At 39.5% G+C, this 19,851-nt stretch overlaps 1 protein-coding gene across 1 annotated transcript; it reads right to left on the reverse strand.

Annotated features, from left to right (window-relative positions):
- Positions 1 to 1,519: 1,519 nt before the first annotated feature.
- LOC141432814 (uncharacterized) lies at positions 1,520 to 19,101 on the reverse strand. The gene is made up of 8 exons (XM_074094599.1): positions 18,961 to 19,101; positions 14,649 to 14,672; positions 14,126 to 14,331; positions 11,844 to 11,973; positions 10,146 to 10,310; positions 5,080 to 5,258; positions 2,085 to 2,191; positions 1,520 to 1,689 (listed from the first exon to the last, which is right to left on the reverse strand). The coding sequence occupies exons 1-8, from the start codon at positions 19,004 to 19,006 to the stop codon at positions 1,581 to 1,583; spliced, it is 966 nt and encodes a 321-aa protein (XP_073950700.1). The 5' UTR covers positions 19,007 to 19,101; the 3' UTR covers positions 1,520 to 1,580.
- Positions 19,102 to 19,851: the final 750 nt, after the last annotated feature.

The raw sequence follows: 19,851 nt of genomic DNA on the forward strand, positions 1-19,851 counted from the left end.
TGGGGTCTGTTTTTACCGTTTTAAACAAGTGTTTCTAAAAAGATGAATAAAACAAATAGACATAACTTGTAAACTTTATTTAAATTTATTACTGAGCACACTGATTTACAACTTATAACTAGGTTTTACAATCTAATTCATACCGATTATGTTGCCGTATACTTGTTACAAAAGTACCCGTAAAGCGGAAAGTGGGTAAAACGGTACCTTATGTAAAATCCATTTACAATATTTGAAAGCCATAGTATCACTTTATAATTTACCGCAAAAAAACATTAATTTTTTCACTGACGCAACTGACGCTTTTTTGGGGATGAAAAATCGATCTAGCTTGGTCTTATCTCTGGGAAAACGATTATTATCGAGTTTTACTTTAGCTGAGCAAAGCTCGGTCGCCCAGGTGCTGACATAGATTGTGTAAGTAAGGGAACACACGATAATTTTCCATTTCAGTTAATATTTCTGTATATTCTAAAGTCAATATTTACAAAATGAAGTTTACCTACCATTCCGTAGAATAGTCTAGTCTTAAATAATATACAGCGTGTATTTTTGATACTACCTCAAACTTTACTCGTAAGGGTAGTTAGTGAAGGACCTAATAAAGACATGATGCAGCTTTTAAGCTTTCATTTCGTCCCATGCCAGGAGACTGAGAATTTGGCACTTTAAAGCACAATTTTTGATAGAAATATTTAGGAGTGAGCTAATTTTTAGTGTCACTAGAAACCATTTAGTTGTACAGTTCCCCAAAAATAGATCCCCAATCCTATTACTTCTGTGTCTGAGCACAGTCGTGGCCGCAATATCGTGGGCGAAATTATATCCTATTCATCATGGTAATGCGCGTAAAATGAGGGCAAAATCATTTTTAATATACCTAACTACGTTACCTTTGAACTTTATACAGTGTGGAAAAATAAGTCGGACCCTAAAGGGAAACTACCTTAAATCCTTAAGTTGGCTCATTTAACTTAAAGGTGACATACCTTTATTTTTAAAAAGAAACAAAACTGCATTCAAAGATTTTCTAAAACTTGCTTGCCTCGCCCGGGACTCAAAGCAACTAAAATTAAAAAAACAAACACACGCTATTTTATTATACTAATCGATAGGATTATTATTCAGAATAAAAATTCTCTAACAAGCATTTGATCTTAAAAATAAAAATGATCGGAAAATCTAACATTAACTTTTTTATATTATCAATTTGTTACACTTAAATTATTTAAGTAACTGATAAATTGTTCGAAATGAACAGTAAGTACTAGGTAATGGTCATTAAAGAACTTGTGTACTAAATAGGTATTCTTCATGGATCTTGTAGGATAGACGAGAGTAAGACCAAATGTTTGTTAGAGAAATTTTATACTGAATAATAATCCTATCAATTAGTATAAGGCCTCCAGGGCCCGACTTATTTTTCCACACTGTATATACATAGTTTTGAGCATCGTGTTAACTAAAAACTTATTTGTATTTCCATTTTTCCACCCGACCCTATTTTCTTCTTCCTATTTTCTTTTTTTTTCTTATTTACTTGAATAAAACATCAAGCCCATTCCCAATCGGCGTGTCGTTTAGCCGCTGAACAGTTTTTTCACCTCGTCGGCGACTTGGTTGGCGTACCGGTACCCGTTGAGGACCAGACGGTCCAGTGCTGGAGCCGGCTTTGCAGAATCACCACTCCTGGATAGACGATAAAAATAATAGTAGATTACGCATGGTTACGTACACAGCGTCAGTCTGCTGGACCTCTTGTTTTCACTACTTCTTTATGTCACACGATATAAGATCAAGGTAGAAAGAGATGTCGAATGCGGTTGTGAACGTCAGTGCGCTAGACAATACGGCCTCGGGTCGAACGGAGCCGGAAAGGCCCGAGTGGCTCCCACTAGCCTGGGGTCCATCATGGGGGTTTGTAAAATCGAAAAAGTTCTTACAAAATTTATAGACGCCCCTTACATCTTTTTAAATAAGATAACGTCGCCGTTGATTCAAAAATCACATCCGTAAAATTAATTGTCCAGTTGCATTTTCGATTTTTTAAATCGCACTCCAGCGCAAACCAATAGGATACCTACTTGCATTTGATAGTCCAGGGCTTGTCAACGTAGTAAATGTGCAGTGACACCACCCCGTAGGAGGAGGCCCACTCCAGCAAGCATTGCGGCGCGAACGGGATGGTGATCTGGGACAACATGGTTAGTAAATTACACTCGTGACTCGTACCTGTGGTAAGCCGTGGTGGCCTAGTGGTTTCACCTATCGCCTCTCAAGCAGAGGGTCGTGGGTCCAAATTCATGTGCGGAATTACATTTGAAATTTACCACGAGCTTTGCGGTGAAGGAAAACATCTCGAGGAAACCTGCACAAACCTGCGAAGCAATTTAATGGTGGGAACTATGGCCCAAGCCCTCTTGCTCTGAGAGGAGGCCTGTGCCCAGCAGTGGGACGTATATAGGCTGGGATGACTCGTACCTGTATTAATATCTACTCGTACCACAGCGGAACGCGCAAAAATATCTGACACGTCCTATCGGCCCTGGAAATAGAGTCGTTTCAGATATTTTTATGCACACTTTGTTGTGTCAGATATTGGTGCTGCTGGGCTACTACGAAACTCGAAACTCGAAGTATGTATCGTACCGTCCCACTCGCTCTCGTATTAAATAGTATAAGTGTCAGAGGGACCGCACGACACGAACTACGAGTTTCGAGTTTCGTAGTAGCCCTGCTGGTGACTGTACGTGTACTTAGGAGTCGATTTTTGAAATCTAATCCCTCCAAAATATCATTCGAATGTGGTGAAAAATTGTAGGTACTGCTTTTGAATTAAGGTTAAAGAAGTAGAAACTTACAGCTGTAATGAATCTTGTCAACTATTTTTTTTATTCGACTGGATGGCAAACGAGCAATTGGGTCTCCTGATGGTAAGAGATCACCTCCGCCCATAGACACCTGCAGCACCAGGGGGATTGCAGGTGCGTTGCCAACCTAGAGGCCTAAGATGGGATACCTCAAGTCCCAGTAATTTCGCCGGCTGTCTTACTCTCCACGTTGAAACAACAGTGCAAGCACTGCTGCTTCACGGCAGGATTAGCGAGCAAGATGGTGGTAGCAACCCGGGCGGACCTTGCACAAGATCCTACCACCTGCAACTACTAACTACTTACTCAAAAATTAAATCTGAGTTCTCTCAATCCTGAGAACTCAATCCTATAACTAACTATAGTTTTGAAGAATACACAGATTTTTATCACTACTAAATACCATTGTATTTTCGAGTAAAGGCTTATTATCTCTGAGTGACTACGAATAAGTAACTTACATAAGATATACTACAGCTATAATTTACTTAGTACATCACATGCAAAATATGTTAAGCGACACGATCACGACGCTATTAATAACTCAAAAGTGCTCTTGCATCCTACTTTGACATCAATATTCATTTTTCCGTCAGCCGAAAGTTAAATATACATAGCGTACGCTTCAATTTAACCTAGCTTACTCTATCTAGTCCCGTATAAATTGATCAAAGAGGATTGTGCCACAAATTGTGCCCGGGTTCGACGGCATTTTCAAATGCCCCATTAAAATCTGCCCGTTTTACGCACCTGTAAAATCAAAGTAAGTAGGTACTTTGAGCTCATACTTTTATTTTAATTTTCCATTTGTAAAGGTTTACTCTATTTTGTTTACTTCGGCATTGCAAATTTTGCCACGGTTGTACAAAATGGGTAATTCTAATTATGAATTGTTTCAGATAAGTTTTTTTTAAGTAAAATTGAAATGCTTTCGATTCGATGTGGGCTTCCAGTTTACCGATTTGTGTTAAAAAATTTAGGAATTTGAAATACGACTACCTACTTATTACCTCTAAATACTTAGTAAATAATTATAACTCTAACAAGACTAAAATTAAATTAGATTTTCGACAGTGACAAGACAAATTGAAGCTGTAATATTTTAGTACTCTGCTTACTCATTTTAAATTCTGTGAACTAATTTTTGAAATCATTATACATGGATATTCCCGATATACTTATGATATGATATTTCATTCGAAAGTAATGAAAAAACTTCTAAATTACACTATTTTAAATTAATCTTGTCTACTGGTCGATATTTTTTATCTAGTAAGTATTAAGTTTTCAAGTACTTAGGAATTTAGTTCGTTTTTATTTAAAGTTTTATTTGTGATTTTACTATATATTGTGTCGCACTTAATTATGTCATTCAATTAGAGTTAAATTAAAATTACTTAGTATAAAAAATCTTATTATCTTTTATTTTTAATATTTTCTAATGGTATTTCCGAGCGATGTGATTTGAAAAATCCATCCCTTGGCTACATAAAATACTCATACATTTAAATATCTATCTTTCTTTTTACCGCGCATCCCCTTTGTACTAGGTAATATATTCCAAACCTAGATAAATCTGGGAAATCCTTCTGCATAAAATATGACGTATTGTTATTTCTGTATCTTACTATGTTAGACGTAGGCGTACATACCTGGCAGCCAAGTTTTTAAATCATATCCTTGAAAATGTCATTGTAGAGTGGTAAAAATCACTGTATTTCTAAAAAACTGATTTAAAAAAACTGAACCAGCTGTGTTTTACAGCGCGGCTGCCCCGGTTACTACAGGACGCTGCGTGCGCCAGCACAACTTAACCACTTAATTTTATCGATCTATTCTAAAGCTAAAGGATAACTAGGCTTAACATATTACATTTCGTAGACTTAATATCTTGTAGGAGTATGAGTTCTATATGTAACAAACACGAACTGTATTTTTTTTCCTGTCGTATCTAAAACCATGACAAATGCCCGGGGCGCCTATAGATGGCTAAGGCCGGCCCTGGCTGTAGGCCTAGATGTTCTCCATTGAATCCGACCCAGAGTTTTGTAGAAATACCCTCTTTTCAAAAATCGGTGCCCAGCGCGAACTAGTGAAATATATTTTTAATTACTAAGTAAATAAGTAATAATAACAATGTCAAGACCATAGAGAGAGGTATATATCACTAGGAAAGTATATCTACGCACAATAGGCATTATTTTAGTACCTCTGCGCTCTTTTTAGGTGAAGGTGGGCGCTCGAACCAGTCACGGTGCTTCTGGCGCGCAAGACGTCCGAACATCTGGAAGCCGGTACCCACGAGCTCCCCCTGGCTGATCAGCGCGAACCAGGGGAGCATCTCTTCGCACTTCATCTCGCTGGTCATGTTGTAGTAGTAGTGGGTGCCTGGAAAGAAATTGCAGAACATGTTCAGACAACCTATGCCTAGGCTCTGGTATGATTATAATCTACACTCTACACGTACGTGAATCATTTTGCCGGCATATAGTTAAATTTATCGAATAAAGGTCTCTACTCGAATAAAGTTTCTTGCGGCGCATTCTTCTTGGCAATGATGGTCTTTCCGAAAGCGCTGGTAGTTTTAAAAAATGACGTGTAAAAGTGCCCATTGCGGCCTATTTACTGAATAAATGATTTTGATTTTTTTTTTGACTCACTTCACCGTATCTCGCCATGAACGTAATAGGAACGCGTTATTAACGGAATGCATTGGCGTATCTAGGGTTATTTTTCAGGGAGGGCCTGGCCTGGATTTTTGTGTGAAGATATCAGCATTATAGAATTTTGAATCGGTAGCCCAACATCCTGGGGTGGGCACGACCCCACCGTCTCCCCCCCTCCCCTATATACGCCTATGATGGAATGTCAAGCGCTCTCTCTAACATGACACGCGGGACGTGACGGCGACGGTCGGTTAGGAAATGTGCTACCGAGGTAGTGGGCTTAGTCTCATAGGTACTTTTTTAATACAAAGAATATATTCGTACCAGCAGGGCTACTACGAAACTCGTAACTCGAAGTTCGTGTCGTGCGGTTCCTCTGACACTTATACTATTTAATTCGAGAGCGAAAGAGACAGCATGACACGAACTTCGAGTTTCGAGTCTCGTAGTAGCCCTGCTGACACGTTGCTATTACAGTAGGGTTGCAATAAGTGTGGGGACGCAGACCGGGACATTTAAAGAAAAAGTAGTCAAGTTAGAAAAAAAGTAACTTTTATTACAACAATAAGTAACTTTAAAAGTTTAGTCCTTGCCTAACACAAAACCACTTTTGACACAGTCCTTCAATGCCAGCAACCCGCCAGTCGGGTTCTCTGATCGTAGGCGCTTTTCGCTACAAAGTGGAAAATGCACGTTATAGGCTATGTATGTATAGCTTAGCTAGTTAGTCGTGTTTATTGTAGGTATATTATTATTGACCAAGTCCAGCCCCCTACTAAATAACTTTGATTTTTAAACCGGGACAATTTGCTTATCGGCCGGGACGCCGGGACACCATGCTTCAGACCGGGACATGTCCCGGCGTACCGGGACGTATGGCAACCCTATATTACAGCCATGCATGGTATGATAGAGATCTTTAATAATGTTGTGTAATGTTGTGTAATATGGTGTTATGGCAGAGATCTTTAAGTGCCTTGCCCGGTTTTAGAACAGCAGGACTACTACGAAATTCGAAAATCGAAGTTCGTGTCGTTGCAATGGGTCCCTCTGACACTTATACTATTTAATACGAGAGCGAGAGGGACGGTACAATACGAACTTCGATTTTAGAACTTCGGAGTAGACGCTCTGAACGAACCCATCTCGTCCCATGAGTAAATATATCATTTCAAAGACCACGAATTTCCGACTAACTAATAGATTAACTAGAGCTATAATTTTCTACTACTCTACTAGTACTTACCTAAGTAGGTACTTATATTATGTTAACCCTCACCGATTTCGAATAGTATTTCGAGTGATGTGATTTAAAAAATCGAACCCCTTGACTTGTAAAATAAAAAGTGGGGATTATTTTTTAAACAAAATTGATCGAACCCTTGACTTCTATTTCCGATTTTATCTCAGAAGCAAACAATGGGATATGTTTATTGGATAGTATATCGGAACTGATTATAAGCGCAAAATCACCATTCGAACAATAATGACTTAATGAAAAGTCATTAACTTTCGCATATTAGCACGAGAACGATAGAATAATAGAAGTTTATTGCAGTCCTCTCCGGGCCAGCATGCTTGGTTTTGATTCAGTTACTTATTTTTATTTTTTACTATAAATTGTGTTTATGAAATCAAAGTGTATTTTATCGCTTATCATTCGGAATTTAGTCAATTTAGTAAATGCTTAATCGATGATGATAGTTTGTAATGTTGATGTTGTTTTTGGTCGATTGGAAAATATATACAATAACCATTATTGCAAATAGCTGTTGTTTACTGTGCTGTTGCTTGCTTGCTTTGCTTTAAGCTGTTGCTTAAGCAGTTGTTGCAGCTTGTTATTTACATACATAGGGGGAATCCCCTTATTAAAACTACAAATGTAGTTTAATTTTCATCACACTTGCTCGTAAACTGTGTCGTAACATGCAGGCTACCTTGGTTGCAACCCCCCAAATAAAACCGTCGACCTTTTGTTCTTGTCATGAAACCTGTGGTCGGTAAATGAGTCATTGCTCGTAATAATGCTGCGCGCGCTGCTGCAGGAGGACCTGCGCACGCACGACAGGCACATGCTGCGCAGAGGGAGGGGGGAGGGCGGGGGGAGCTGCCAAGAGCGCAGCCAGCGGTATCGGCAATTTTTGAAAAGATATTAGTTTTTAGGGTTCCGGAGCCAAAATGGCAAAAACGGAACCCTATAGTTTCGCCATGTCTGTCTGTCTGTCTGTCCGTCCGCGGCTTTGCTCAGGGACTATATATCAATGCCAGAAAGCTGTAATTTTGCACGGATATATATGTAAACTATGCCGACAAAATGGTACAATAAAAATAAAAATAAAATTTTAGTTAGGGTACCTCCCATAGACGTAAAGTGGGGGTGATTTTTTGTTCTCATCCAACCCTATAGTGTGGGGTATCGTTGGATAGGTCTTTTAAAACCATTAGGGGTTTGCTAAGACAAATTTTCATTAAAATCGAGCCCCCCCCTCTAACATCTAAACCGGAGGGCGGAAAATAAAAAAAAAAATCAAGATGGTAGTAAGTATATCAAACTTTTAAGGAAAACTATAACGGCTAAGTTTGCTTAAGAATTATTAGTAGTTTATGAGTAAATAGCAGTCTAAGGTATAAAATATACCTAAATTATGGAAGATTCCGTATAAAATACGAAATCCTTAGAAAAATATTACTTATTTTTTTTGTAATGGCTACGGAACCCTATTTGGGCGTGTCCGACACGCTCTTGGCCGGTTTTTTTTGCTACGTCTGGTAACACTTTCAGCTGTTAATCTAGTTCGCCAATTCTGAACTCGAGTATAGTTCCACTGTGCTAGTCAGCCGCGACTGTCTCTGAGTAATTGCTTTTGTCTGTTTACTTATCGTTAAAGCTCTGAGCTCGTATCGATCAAGTGGGGATGATAACGGGGTCTCCTACCGCTTCTGCCCACTTTACTCAAGTGGGTAATGCTTATAACTACCACACCCGTGACTTCTCACTGAGAAGTCACGTCTCACGCTAACAACGAGTAAAAACTACCTCGAGTTTCGGCCACATTCCATTGCCACCCACCAATAAAAATGTAGCCATGTCCTTTTACTTTATTTAACATTTTACGTTAAAAATGTGATGGTTATATTAAATATAATGACCCGGATAACTCACGTCTTAAATCGAGTTTAGCTCGACGTGAGTTATCCGGGTCATTATATTTAATATGAGTGAGTCTCACGGTAGTTTCATGTGATGGTTACGAATAAAGTGGCACCCAGGCATCTCAGGTACAGTTGCAGCACAGTCAGATGTTTCTATAACCTAACCAAAAAAAAGTTGGAAACCCCGACTGTCACTTCAAGGTTCAATATCTCAAAAACGGCTGAACCGAATTTGATGAAACATGTCTAAGAACCATCGCTAGAAAACCTGATTTCAAATAAAAAGAAACTGCATCCAAATCGGTCTACCCGTTTAAGAGCTACGGTGCCACAGACAGACACACTGACACACAGCGGTCAAACTTATAACACCCCTCTTTTTGCGTCGGGGGTTAAAAATTATCTAATTTTAGGAGATTTATAAAGCCGTGCTGGCCTAGTGGTTTGACTCATAGCCTCGTCATAAACGTGCGTGGGTTCAAACCCGGGATCGCAACTTTGTTTTCGAAATTAATGTGCGAATTGCATTTGATATTTACGGTGAAGGCAAACATTGCGAGGAAATGTGCACAAACCTGCGAAGCAATTCAATGATGTGTGTGAAGTTACCAATTCGCTCCCCAAGCCCTCTTATTCTGAGAGGAAGCCTGTGCCCAGCAGTGGGACGTATATAGGCTGGGATGATGATGAGGAAGAGGTTTATCATAAGCGCCAGTCCTCTGACCCACTTTGGACCATTACTGTAGCGCCCTCTCATAGTAAAAGAGGAGAAGTATGCACACTCCGACCCTTTAGGAGACTTAACTGCCTACTCCGGCGCGGACACTTAGGGTTGTCGATGTCTATTTTAGATTAATTATTACCTACCGGCAAATAATTTTAGTACGAAAGTTAACTTAAAATTGTCTTATGTCTGTGTCTAGACAAAAAAGATTCTATGCCGTTATATTATTATTATTATACTAAATTTAAAAATATTATTTATAAATTCGCCGGAGTGGTGATGGCAACTGTATACATACTACTCATGTTTACCTGCACATAATACTATAACTATATTGTTTACAGGTAGGTAGGTAGGTATCTATTGTTTTTTCATGTGTTCACGAAACTATTACACTATCTACACTTATATACTACTAATTTACAACTATACCTAATACAATAAAATACGTAAGTACGAGTACGCGAACGTAAAAGGTGATCATCTCGCGAAGCGAGCGCAAGACGAGCGAGCTCAAATCAAAACGTACGCCACCGACGGCAGCGCAGCCTTCATCAGTCTTAACTACAGAAAGAAAACTTAATCCTCCTTAAATTATCAGTGTGTGCGTGCAGCAGGTGCGTGCGTACCGGCGCCAACCGGCGCGCACACATTTAAGCCGCACGATGTACTTTTGTTTGTAGTGAACCTACTTCTCCTCTTTTACTATGGTCCTATCATACTTCCACGTACCCATGTTAGGTATGCAGTTCTGCTTCTTAAACATGGTGCTGTTGATCTCAGCCTCGGTGCTAGGGATGCGCATGAGTCGTCCGTCGAGCCCGGTCACCCACACGCCGCCATCTTGCAATGTGGCGCCGTTCTCTACTTGCGGGCCTGCGCCAGCCTTCAGGGATTCTACAGACAAAAAATTAATAACCAATTTAACCAACAAAAAGTTGGAAAACCCCCGACTTTGTCACTTCAAAGTTCAATATCTCAAAAACGGCTGAACCGATTTTGATAAAACATGTCTAAGAACCATCGCTAGAAACCCTGCTTTCAATAAAAAAACGCATCCAAATCGGTTCACCCGTTTAAGAGCTACGGTGCCACAGACAGACACACAGACACACAGCGGTCAAACTTATAACACCCCTCTTTTTGCGCCGGGGGTTAAAAATATTCATAAATAGGTCTATCCCCCTGCGTGAAATGTCGAGTATTTTCCATATCCTCGTCCTTTCGAGCACACCAACACACACAGAAAACCTCTACCTTGTTTTTATCGACCTAGAAAAGGCGTTTGACAGAGTCCCGAGAGAGCTGGTTTGGCAAGCGTTACGCGCACAAGAGATCCCAGAGGCATACATCACTCTAATTCAAGATATGTACGATGACGTCAGCACGCAGATAAAGAGCCCAGCAGGGATTAGCGACCCGTTCTATGTCCGTGTAGGAGTACACCAAGGTTCAACAATAAGTCCACTACTTTTTAACCTTACTATGGACCATATCACGAAGAACATACAAGTGGAAATCCCATGGTGCATGTTGTATGCGGATGACATCGTGCTTGTTGCAAAAAAGGCATCGGAGCTACAAAATACTTTCAACTCATGGCTGAGGGAGCTTGAACGGCACGGCCTGCGAGTTAGTCGTACCAAAACAGAATTCATGGAATGTGACTTTGGGGGCTCTGAGGAAATAGGATGTATGTCACTTATTGACTCCACAGCACTACCCAAGGTCTCCCGCTTTAAATATCCCCTGCCCTGAATATCTCACCAACGACAACCCAGGACAGAGCGTCCTGGCGGCGGTTGAAATGGGGCAAGAAGATGAAGAAGAAGAAGAAGAAGAAGAGTTCTTTCGAGCATCACGTGATTAAAAAAGAACTTATAAAAGTACGTAAGTATTTACTTTCAATTTGAAGAAGTCCGGGACTAGACTCCAGTGTCACATGGCCTGATATCCAGTCACTTGAAGTTCCAAATTTATTTATTTACTTATACACAAAACTCAAATCCCTTACAAAGCTAACACGTACGACGAGACATCACAGGTATCGACGCCAAAACGCTGGCCGCATAACCTTTGTACCGCTATCCCGAGCCTTTTAGCGAGATAAGCGCCAGCTCTAGAATCCGAGGCAAGAACTAACCTCCTGGACTGGACACGTCTTTCCCCTCTTTATGTGTCGTCCACGGTCCCATTGTTTCAATCCGGTCATATATGGGGCCAGCAGGGCTACTACGAAACTCGAAACTCGAAGTTCGTGTCGTGCGGTCCTCTCGCTCTCGTATTAAATAGTGTAAGTGTCAGAGGGACCGCACGACACAAACTTCGAGTTTCGAGTTTCATAGTAGCCCTGCTGACAGGAGCAATCATTCGTACAGTATCCCCGCCCCATTTTGCAGGGGATGAGAACCCTCGATAGCTTTATTTTACCTTCCGAAACGAAGAACTGCGTGACGGTCCAGTAGTCGCGGGAGGGCTCGCCCTCCGCGGCCGGCGCCCGCCACTTCACGAACTTCTTCTCTGGCTTCACCGCAAGCGACTCGTACTCGTCTACTGGCAACTGGAACAGAATAACATTTAAAAAAACCGGCCAAGAGCGTGTCGGACACGCCCAAAATAGGGTTCCGTACCCATTACGAAAAAATAAAGTAATATTTTTCTAAGAATGTCGTATTTTATACGGAATCTTCCATAGTTTAGGTATATTTTACACCTTAGGCTGCTATTTACTTTAACTACTAATAATTCTCAAGAAAACATAACCCTTATAGTTTTCCTTGAAAGTTTGATATACTTACTTACTACCATGCTGAATTTTTTAAAAATTTTCCACCCACTGGTTTAGATTTTAGAGGGGGGGGGGACGCTCGATTTTAATGAAAATTTGCACTTTAAAGTTGAATATTTCGCAAACAAATCGCTAAATCGAAAAATCATCTCAGCAAACCCCTAATAATGGTTTTAAAAAGGCCTATCCAACGATACCCCACACTATAGGGTTGGATGAGAAAAAAAAATCACCCCCCCACTTTACACTTTTTTTAGGTTTTTATTCTACCATTTTGTCGGCATAGTTTACATATATATCCGTGCAAAATTACAGCTTTCTAGCATTGATAGTCCCTGAGCAAAGCCGCGGACGGACGGACAGACAGACAGACATGGCGAAACTATAAGGGTTCCGTTTTTGCCATTTTGGCTCCGGAACCCTAAAAACCTGGTCAACTTAGAACAGTTAAAACTGTCCAAATTGACATTTAAAATTTCAATATCTCAAAAACGCACGAACGCTCCGGGTGGCAATTTGGGGAGGGGTGGGGCGGCAAAATTCCATAATAAATAATATCTAGATTTCACTATTTTGTCGCACCGATTACTATACGATTACGATACGATTCGGACTGATTACAATGTGCCCGAAATTTTCTATTACTTATACCTTTATTCTATACGGTGATGAAATCGGGGATTTCCCTTTCCACAATAATTAAATCTTAGTTTTTTAAAACCTAAGCAAGAGGGCGGCATTTTTTTCTGCCCCAGGCGGCTTATACCCACGCTGCGCCACTACTTTATGGCATTTTCGAGTAGGTAATGATCATTCTAAAAATCGATCTCCTCGATTTTGCATTACAAACGCGCTTGGATTCCAAAGTATAAACAACTTTATTTATTAGTTAAATGTATTGTTGTGGCAGCGCAGGAATCTGCGCAGGGGCCGGCGGCGCGAGCGCATTATTTAATTCTCCGAATTAAAGACGGGTCTATCATCGTCATCGGTGATTTGCGGAACGCGGCAGCTGGCTCTAGAACTTTCTGCGAGTCGATAGTAGGTGCTTCGACGACATTGTATTATTTTAACTGACAAATAAAGTATCACCATCAGCCTAACCGATTCTAGACGGATCTCCGTAACACTTAACACCACTCTCTACTCATTGCTTAAAATGACAAAATCATCAGGGACCTCGGTCCGGGATTGCGTTCAACCGTTTGAAGAACATCAACTCTTTTCAAGGTCAATAAAATCACTGTCAGCATGAGTCTAAAAAATACGTACATTTTAATCACTTTCGGGGTGATAATGATTTGAAAAATCAGTCTACAGTTTTATTTTTACGCTACTGAGAAAAATGCCTAGTGGCTGTTCTATTTTTGCAGTCTTGAATTATAACGACTATTGAAATCAAGATTTATGTGAACTCTTTTAATATGTCTGGTTCCGGAGGCTGGCGTGCTTCCAGACAGGGAGTAAAGCGGGTTTAGGTTTTGGCAAATTTAAGATAGTGCCTAAATAGCGATAAAGTGGAGGTCAATCAGGCACTTAGATATAAAGTATGCTATGCGATTTGATTTACTTATAGAAGTTTTTTCGAAGGTCAGGCTCTATTTTAGATGAAAAAACTAACCAATTACGAAAGTGGCCCGTCTTGTCCGACAAAACATGCGGTAAACATTTTATATTAAGTTTTGGTCTTGTCGAGTGTTACTTGCTAATTTGCAAAGCATAGGTACACAAGCTGTAATAGTTTTCCTTTTAACTTGGTTATGTATGCACCTGCTATGTTTTACTTCTAATTCCAATTAACACAGTTTTTCACCACTTTCAAATGTTTTTTTTTTGAGTGATCTGATTCTAAAAATCGGTCAGTCAGGGCTGCTTGTAGAAATCTCAAGCCTTCTCCTCCACGCTGATGGTACGAGGGACTTACAGCCAGTTGCAATCCTGCCACGAACCCGCCAGCGTCGTAGAGCGGACAGACGCCTCTCCCCGGGGGGCAGTACATCCTCAGCTCGGGCAGCGCGCCAGGTGGCCTCTCAGTCCGCCGCCACCCCTCGGCTTCCACGTCGCTGATGGTGCGAGGGATCTTGTAGAAGTGTTCCACGTCCGCCAGGGCGTCGGACCAGCCAAATTTTACTGGACGTAAGAAATGTTTTGATTACCTACTCAAAAGAAAATCTTTTAATCACATCTGTGAAAAAACTAATTGAAATTAAGAAGTGTTGAATTCGTAAAACGAAGAAACATGACAACTGTTCAATCTTTGTAAAGTAGTTTAAAGTACCTAATAAGTATACACAAGGTTTTAACCACTTTCAGGTGGTATTTTTTATTAGCAGTTATTTGAACGCACATGTGCGTTTGCGGCATTGATAGCCGTCAGTATAGAATTGTCAACTGTACGCCTATAGTATTTTTGATTTGTAAGTAGGTATATCTTTTTTATAGCTTACCTCTCAATCCATCGTATTCAATGCCTGAAACAAAAGAAAAATAAAAATAACTGAATTTCTAACCATTCCGCCTGAACAAGTTTCTCAAGTTTCACATACTTAGCTATCTAGCACGTTTGGACAGGGAGTAGCAACGCAAAAGGTTGTAGTTCAATTTACAATAAATCAAAAATAATTAGAATAATGAGGAAATCTGCACACAACAGCGAAGAAATTTCATTTTGAGAAGAGGCCTGTGCCAAGATAAAGTTATTAACAAAAGTTTCATTCTACTTTACCTTCGCTATATTGGGGCTCAAAGGGCGTAACGGACATTTGGGCGTAAAGGCACTCTCTATGGCATCTTATAAAGTTTTATTTCTCTATCGATCTGTATAATCCACGAAAGGAAATTCGTTCAAAAATGTCCTTTACGGCCTGTGTTGTTTTAGTCCCTAAACACTTTCAAAATTTGGGATATAAAGAACAAAAAAAATACTTTGTATAATCATCAAGGCAGTAAATATAAAGTATGTTAAAAAACACCGGTATTGAAGCGACCCATATTTCTACACTCCCTTTATTGCCTCGAAAAAAAATTAAGACATACGGCGTAAAAGCTGTAATTTATTCAAGTGCCCTTTACGACCACCAACTATTATACCGTTTATTTTGATTTCTTAAGACCGCGGCCTAATATAATCAAAAGTATGGGATAATACGATTTTTTTACTCTTTGAAACGGCCTAATTTATTGCTATAAGAAGAAGTTGAACTTTCCTATACGACCCATTGAGAGCAAAATTTGTGATAATATGATTTACACATTTGAACCAAAAGTTTACTAAGTCTTAAAGTACATCTAATTCAATCCTTGTGTTTTCACCACGGCAAATAGCGCACGTATCTCTGTAACCATACAGTTTGCGTCCAATTGGAGTATATTAACAAAAACTACATGAAATTCTAAGCTCTTCGTCAATAGAAAACTTTTATGTAACATTAGAAACAACAAAACTATAGTTTATTTATTTATTTTTTCCAGTTTTTTGCTTCTCCTGAAAAGTTTTTTTTTGTGCTTTACGCCCTTTGAGCCCCAAGGTATCGACATTTAACGTAAACGTCTGAGTGCTCGACCGACACGCTAGTGACATAAAGATAGGAACTATTGAGACGGTGACGAACACTCATACGTTTTCCGTATTACTTCTCTGTGTACTGATTTTTGCAATCTATATCACTAAGTCACCCTTCGAAAGTAGTGACAAATTTTGCTGACTCTAAAATAATATTATGTAAATAAGTAAAAAAAATACAGTTTAAATTAAACTTAATATAATTATATAATATTAATTAATTATATACTTGGTGTCAATCAGTGCACAGATTTTTAACACTTTCGATTCGTATTTTCGAGTCATGTTAAAATAGCGGGCCCCTGGTTTTTAGACAAAGGATTTTCCACCAGTCAGCCACAAATATAGGAAATGAAGGTATGTTTGCCCTTGATTTTTTGTTGTTACACTATCTATTGAACCGTTTGATACGGTTTTGTGCGTCACAAAATTACGCTCCAGTGGCCAGCGATCGCACTAATCGAATTATACTCGTAATATCGACGTTTTATCACAGATATTTCCTAACTATAACTAAGTAGGCTTAAATACCAGACAAACGGACATTTTTTGAGATTACATCACTCGAAAATGCCACTCGGAAGTGGTATAGTATTAGACTAACGACTAATACAAAATTGCTTCTCGAATAAAATTTTGGATAAGTGTATTAAATTATTTGCAATTGTAATTTGCTAACTTCTTGTTCTAGGTAATCATTATCAATGAAAATCGATTTGGAAATGTGCTTAGAATCTCACATTATGAGAGATCACCCGAAAATGTTTCTGAACTATGATTTGAAGGCAGTTGCGTAGCTACCGGAGGGCTAGACGGGGCAGTGCCCCGGGGCCCTCAAGCTCAGGGGCCCCTCGGATTCTGACTTACAAACTATAAGTGACAAATCTGGAGTACGACGAATATGGAACACACGATTTTAAATAGTTGGAGGCGTACTTTATTTTTTGCCCCAGGGCCTTTGGTTACCTAGTTACGCCACAGTTTGAAGGTGCTGTATAGAGTATTGTGTGACTGTAAGAAACAAAATAAAATAGCGAAAGTTCATCAGAAATCACTTCAATATTTATAGGTATCTGGACGATTGTAAGACCGGCAATAGGTACATGTTATGTAGACTCGTTAAGTGCGGCATTGTTATCATGATTCTCTTATAACACACAACAATGCTGTTTTCATTTCATTCTATGAAACGTGTTTACTCGATTCATAATGCTTGATGGACCTACAATAGCTCCTGGGGAGCGACAGTAGAAAACTTACAACTTAAAGTTTCGACTAGTGGACAGAATTGATTTGCTTTTATTAAGTATTTGTATTAGTTTCTGCATCCAAATGGTTGTCTGGGAGATATAGCTTTTAAGCGATAACTGCCTATTGTCTACCCTGCATGTTGTGTCTGCATAAAATTATTGAACCTACTGATTTATAATTTTAAAGAATATAATTTATAATAATAAAGAATATCTGTTATTGTAGGTATTGTATTAATATACATATTTTTTTTAACTACTTCAAATATTTAAATTTTCGAGTGATTCGATTTTAAAACTCTGTAATGTCGACCAAGAAATTATTTTTCTCAAACATGCTCGGAAATGTATGCGTTAATGTCACGAAATGGAGACATGAAGTTTCTCATTTATGCCTCCCTACACCTCCCTACATAACTTCTTGGCCTAGGCCATGAAGTATGTATGAAAATCCATTATTGTCCGCTGCTCTAACTTTTTAATTTTGCTTACTAACATTAAACTGACCAAGGAAAAATTACGAACAGCCAACCACCACTAACTACTCTGTAAGCATTTCCGATACTGCGATGCGATGCGATGCGATGCGAAGCGACGCGACAGGACGCGATGCGATGCGATGCAATGCGACGAAGCGATGCGAAGCGATGCAAAGCGATGCGAAGCGATGCGAAGCGATGCGAAGCGATGCGAAGCGATGCGATGCGATGCGAAGCGATGCGAAGCGATGCGATGCGATGCGAAGCGAAGCGATGCGATGCGATGCGATGCGAAGCGATGCGAAGCGATGCGAAGCGATTTGAAGCGATGCGAAGCGATGCGAAGCGATGCGAAGCGATACGAAGCGACGCGAAGCGACGCGAAGCGACGCGAAGCGATGCGAAGAGAAGCGATGCGAAGCGATGCGAAGATGGATGGATGGATGGATGTATGAAATATTTCCTCACATTGTTTGAGAAAAGCACTATACAAGCCTCGGCCAGAACAGGGATTGCTGGACTCGTTTTATCCGGCCTCGTCTACGACTCGGCCGTCTACCCCGAACTCGTCCATCAATCCCTTACTTCATGGCCTCTGCAGTAATGTACTATTGTCACCCTGAAGTTCAATGTCAGTTGGGCATTAATAGTAGTACATCACTGTCGAGGCCCAGAATGTAGCAAATTTATGTTTCCGTCCAGAAATGTATGTAGTACCTATAGTGCTTTACTCAAGCAATTCTGACTATACCTGCATTGCCATTCAAATTACACCTAATTTGTACCAATCCGATTATTATGACTGGACGAAATTAAACATGCGATATTTGACCAGAACAAACAAATATTGCAAATTAATTAAAAGCTTATTCTTTAACTTGTTCAAAAAGAACAATTCGTAATTACTTAACTTTAAATAAAGGTACGCGGAGCAAAACCCGAATTTAATTCATAAAATTAATAAATTAGGTAAGTATACCTACGTTTTCAAAAAATAGATTCTATCACGCTGACCCAACCGATTTACCGCCTTTCTAAAATCTTAATTCTAAAATAAAATAACTAAAAATAAAAATAAAAGCGCGTAGGCTCGGCTGTATGGAATTATTCTATGGTCATCAACTATCCTTAGTTTTAAAAAGTTAGCGAAGCGGGAAATACTTAATGAATTGTTCTGAAATCCGTTATTTCTTAACAGGTAGGGAAGTTTTCATTCTTTAATTTTAAGAGCTAAAATGCGACACTTCTCGTGTTCTATTATGTATGACATAAGTGAAAATTTCCGAGCATGTTTGAGAAAAGATTGTTATCATATCATACAAGTCTGGTCAGTTGGTGTCAATTGTCTCGCGATATTTACATCTACAAGTCAACGTGACAATCAACTTTATTGTTTTTTTTTTTATATTTGATTTGTCAAAATAACAGTAACACACATAAGTCGATCGACTGTACCAAAAACACTTACCATGGACTAGCGACACCGCAGCAACTATCGTAAATAACGTTTTCATTGTAGAAAAAAAACTTTTCAAATATCCCGAGTACCTAGCTCCGTCCCACTGCGCAAGAGTCGCCTAACTGGCGGTCGCGATCACAATGAGATTAAGTACTATATTACAGTGGCATTGAGAGAGCCAATTCAATGACTCTTCCTAGCTGTCAGTGGCTTAATTTCAAAGGATATATCTAAGTGGTGTTCATCAGTCAAGCATGACTAGTGTATAAGTGGCAGAGATTGATGCAAAATTTACATACGGTTTTCTTGAATTTTGTATAGCTACATCAGCACATCAAACGGTTAGCTAGTAAAACCAGCTAAGTGCGGTGCAAGTAGGACTCAGCCCGCAGGTGGGCGCAATTTTTAAAACGAACTTATATGGAATAGGTACACAAATTCTAAATTCTACAAATTTGTACGGAATCCTCGACGCGCGAATCCAACTCGCACTTCACCAGTTTTTATATAACAACCGAAACGACCGAATGGCCAAGTGGTTAGAGAACGAAGCTTGAGGTTCCGGGTTCGATCCCCGGCCGGGGCAGATATTTGTATGATTAATATATACGAATGTTTGTTCCCGGATCTTGGATGATTAATATGTATTAAAGTATGTATTTATCTATAAAAGCATGTTCGTCCGTTGCCTAGTATCCATAGTACAAGCTTTGCTTAGTTTGGGACTAGGTCAATTGGCGTCAAGTGTCCCACGATATTTATTTATTTATTTTAAACAACCGAAAAACGTGCTCCGAACACAACTGCAGAACAGACACATATACAAATGTGTGCATACTGGTTTTCTAACGTATTTTATCGAAAAAGTTCGAATTAATCGTGCTCCCTCACGGCAGTCCT

The sequence above is a fragment of the Choristoneura fumiferana genome, chromosome 11 (genome assembly GCF_025370935.1).
Source record: "Choristoneura fumiferana chromosome 11, NRCan_CFum_1, whole genome shotgun sequence".
Lineage (NCBI taxonomy): Eukaryota > Metazoa > Arthropoda > Insecta > Lepidoptera > Tortricidae > Choristoneura > Choristoneura fumiferana.